We start from the raw sequence: 3,545 nt of genomic DNA on the forward strand, positions 1-3,545 counted from the left end.
CAAGCCATCTGGTTGGGGGTCTTCCTTTTTTCATTGATCTTCTACCTTGCCAAGCATGATGTCCTTTCCCAGGGGCTGGTCCTAATATGTTCAACGTATGTGAGACAAATTCTTACCACCCTTGTTTCCAAAGAGCATTCTGGCTACATTTTCCCAAGAATAATTGGTTTGTTCTTCTCTCAGCCTATGGTACTTTCAAAATTCTTTGCCAACACCATAATTCGAATGCATTCATTCAGATTAAAAAACAAAGTTCATTATATTTTTATGAAGTTCTAGACATTGATAAGCATAGTAATTGGTCTATACAGTTTCAAACTACAAATGCTCATTCTATGCAATTATAATCTATATACATTTGATAGCATCAGGATGAAAAATTGCATACAATCTGACAAATTGCTCATCTGACAAATGGGTAAAGTGGAAATTAAACTATATTGGTCACAGTAACATATACACTGTGTGATCTCTGATAAATTGCTTATTTTCTGAGCCATAAATGGCAATGGAATTAGAAAAGATGCATATGTACAGTAGCTAGCATAGTACATATAACATAGTAAACAATCAAAGGTAGTGCCTTTTGCTCCTATCCATAGAGTAACAACCCATGGTTAATGAGTTGATTCTAACTCATAGCCACCCTATATGAAAATATACAAGTGTTCCTTAGGGTTTCCAAAACAGTAAATCTCATGGGCTCCTTTAGAGTTATAAGCTACTGGATATTAAAAGTCTACTATCTATCAAGCTCTGTCTTAGGTGGTGTGGAAAAGACAAGGAAAACATGAAAAACTGCATCTGTTATTCTCAAGCAGTGAAGTGATCTGAGGAGAGAAGGGTTTAGGAAACACATTTTCTGATTGTAGCATGGATGAAGATGGGGTGGGAGCAACTGTAGATGGATGAGAGGTTTTGGCTTTGTTAATTCAGACAATAGTCAACTGCGTGGGAGGCTGTGGCGGCAGGTAGGAATGGATAGAAAAGGGCCCACAGGAGAAATGGCTGAAAGGTAAAATTAATGTAATGTGGTGATTGACTGGGTATGAGAGGCAAAAGGGAGGAACAAATAAAATATGAAGTTGAAGTTAAATGGTGTCATTAATTCATCATCTAGGTCAGAAAAACTGGCTCTAAGTCTCAGAATTTACTACTCTGTGTGATCTTGGATGACAATCAATTTAAAAGTTTTAATCTGTACACTGTTGTTAGGTTTTCAGTATTCAATGCTGAATGCTATATATTGGCTAAAGGAATGATAGATGTGTATTTTAAACCATCTAATAATTAGGGGAAAAAACGAAAGAATATTCTCTTCTAAGAAAAGAATGGAGTCCTTTGATGGTACAAAGGATTAACACATTCATCTGTGAATAGAAAGGTTGCCAGTTCAAGTCCTAGAGATTTCTTAAAGAAAGGTTTATTGATCTGCTTTTGAAAATCCAGCCATTGAAAACCCAGTGGGGCACATTTACTCTGACACACATGAAATTGCCTTGAATTGAGATAGACAATTGCTTCTTATTTTTTTGTTGTTAAAATGTTATAGGTGAGTTGAATTGGTATTACAAATTTTGTTTGTTTTATTGCAGCCCTCTCACTCCCTGGCATCCAAAAGACCTGAATGGGATCCACAACCAGTACAAATAACGTGACTGAATTAATTATCACTGGCCTTTTTCAGGATACAGAGGTGCAGAGAGCATGCTTTGTAGTGTTTCTGCCTGTGTACCTGGCCACATTGGTGGGCAATGGCCTCATAGTGTTGACAGTTAATGTGAGTAAGAGTCTGAATTCCCCCATGTACTTCTTCCTTAACTACCTGTCCCTGGTGGAGATCAGTTACTCCTCTACTGTTGTCCCTAAATTCATCACTGACTTACTCACCAAGATTAAAACTATCTCCCTGGAGGGTTGTCTGACTCAGATATTCTTCTTCCACTTCTTTGGTTTGACAGAGATTCTCTTGCTCACAGTGATGGCTTATGACCGCTACGTGGCCATCTGCAAACCCCTGCACTACACAACCATCATGAGCCGACCTGTGTGTCACCTTCTAGTGGCTATTTCCTGGCTGGGGGGCATAATTCACTCTGTAATTCAGATCCTTGTCACTGTCCAATTGCCCTTCTGTGGCCCCAATGTAATTGACCACTACTTCTGTGACCTCCATCCCCTATTCAAGATTGCCTGCACAGACACCTTTGTGGATGGTGTTATTATTTTGGCTATCAGTGGCTTAATCTCTGTTATATCCTTCCTCATCTTAGTATCTTCTTATATTGTCATCTTGGTCAACTTGAGGAACCATTCTGCTGAGGGGAGGCGCAAAGCCCTCTCTACCTGTGCCTCTCACATCACGGTGGTCATCTTGTTCTTTGGGCCTGCTATCTTCCTCTACATGAGGCCCTCTTCCACCTTCACTGCAGATAAACTTGTCGCTGTGTTCTACACGGTCATCACCCCCATGCTGAACCCCATCATCTACACACTCAGAAATGCAGAGGTGAAAAATGCTATGAGAAGGTTGTGGGGCAAGAAAGTGAACTCAGGAGTGGAGTGAAAATGAAAACAAAGCAAAATAAAAAAACATCCCATGAACAGGTTGATCAAATAAGTGATCTAATTTTAATCAGCCACAAAATAATGGAGAAAAAGTTAATCCATTTATATTTTCTGTTGTATATTTGGTGAGCTACTTTTACTTCCTGGTACCAATGGTAGACTTCTCCTAGTTGTCACAATTTTGGAGAATGTGAAATATTGGGCTAGTTTCCTTCTCTTCAGGAGTCTACAGTGCAAAGTTAATAGGTTTTAGGGAGAGATCACTTAGACTAGATCCCCACTCCGTTGTCTGTTAACTGAAATCTTAGATACATTTACTTCATGTCTTTGTGTTAGCATGTGGAACTACTGTGGTACTTGGAGACACAGTGTCATGTTTTCCTTTGTCTCTCTTTACTTTTGGGATCTTGAGGAAATGCTTCTACTTCATCTGGTGTTCCTATCCCATTAAACCTGAAATCAATGTCTGGAATTCCACAATAGAAACTTCGTCTCATGGGTCAAGGGCATTGCTAGTTGCAATTGTCTCTGGAAAGCAAAGTATAATAAAACTTTTATTAGATATTGCTATAGTAATCTCAACTATTCTATAAAGCCTAAATTCCATGCACGGAGGTAAGGAATACCATGCCATTAGAACAACATTGACTTATAAATGCATGTATGGCACAACCTGATGAAAAATGATTTAATCGAAATTTAGCCTGTCACTTGTTTTTGTATGGCCTATAGACTAAGAATGGCTTTTATATTTCTAAATGGTTGGGAAAAAAAAATAAAAAAGAATAACATTTTGTGACATGTGAAAGTTATGTGAAATTCAAATTACAGTGTCCATAAATAAAGTTACTTGGACTGGGACCATCCCCATTATTTTTCTTGTTATCCGTGGCTGCTTTCTGCTACAGTGGCTTAAGGAGTTGTCACAGAGACGGTAAGGACACAAAATCTAAACTGTTTACTATCTGAACAACAGA

At 38.5% G+C, this 3,545-nt stretch overlaps 1 protein-coding gene across 1 annotated transcript; it reads left to right on the plus strand.

The window, feature by feature from the left end:
* Positions 1 to 1,627: 1,627 nt before the first annotated feature.
* LOC102834052 (olfactory receptor 4B1-like) lies at positions 1,628 to 2,566 on the plus strand. Its single transcript, XM_006865135.1, has one exon. It carries the CDS (start codon positions 1,628 to 1,630, stop codon positions 2,564 to 2,566), a length of 939 nt encoding a protein of 312 aa, XP_006865197.1.
* Positions 2,567 to 3,545: the final 979 nt, after the last annotated feature.

Source organism: Chrysochloris asiatica, unplaced genomic scaffold (assembly GCF_000296735.1).
Source record: "Chrysochloris asiatica unplaced genomic scaffold, ChrAsi1.0 scaffold00075, whole genome shotgun sequence".
NCBI lineage: Eukaryota > Metazoa > Chordata > Mammalia > Afrosoricida > Chrysochloridae > Chrysochloris > Chrysochloris asiatica.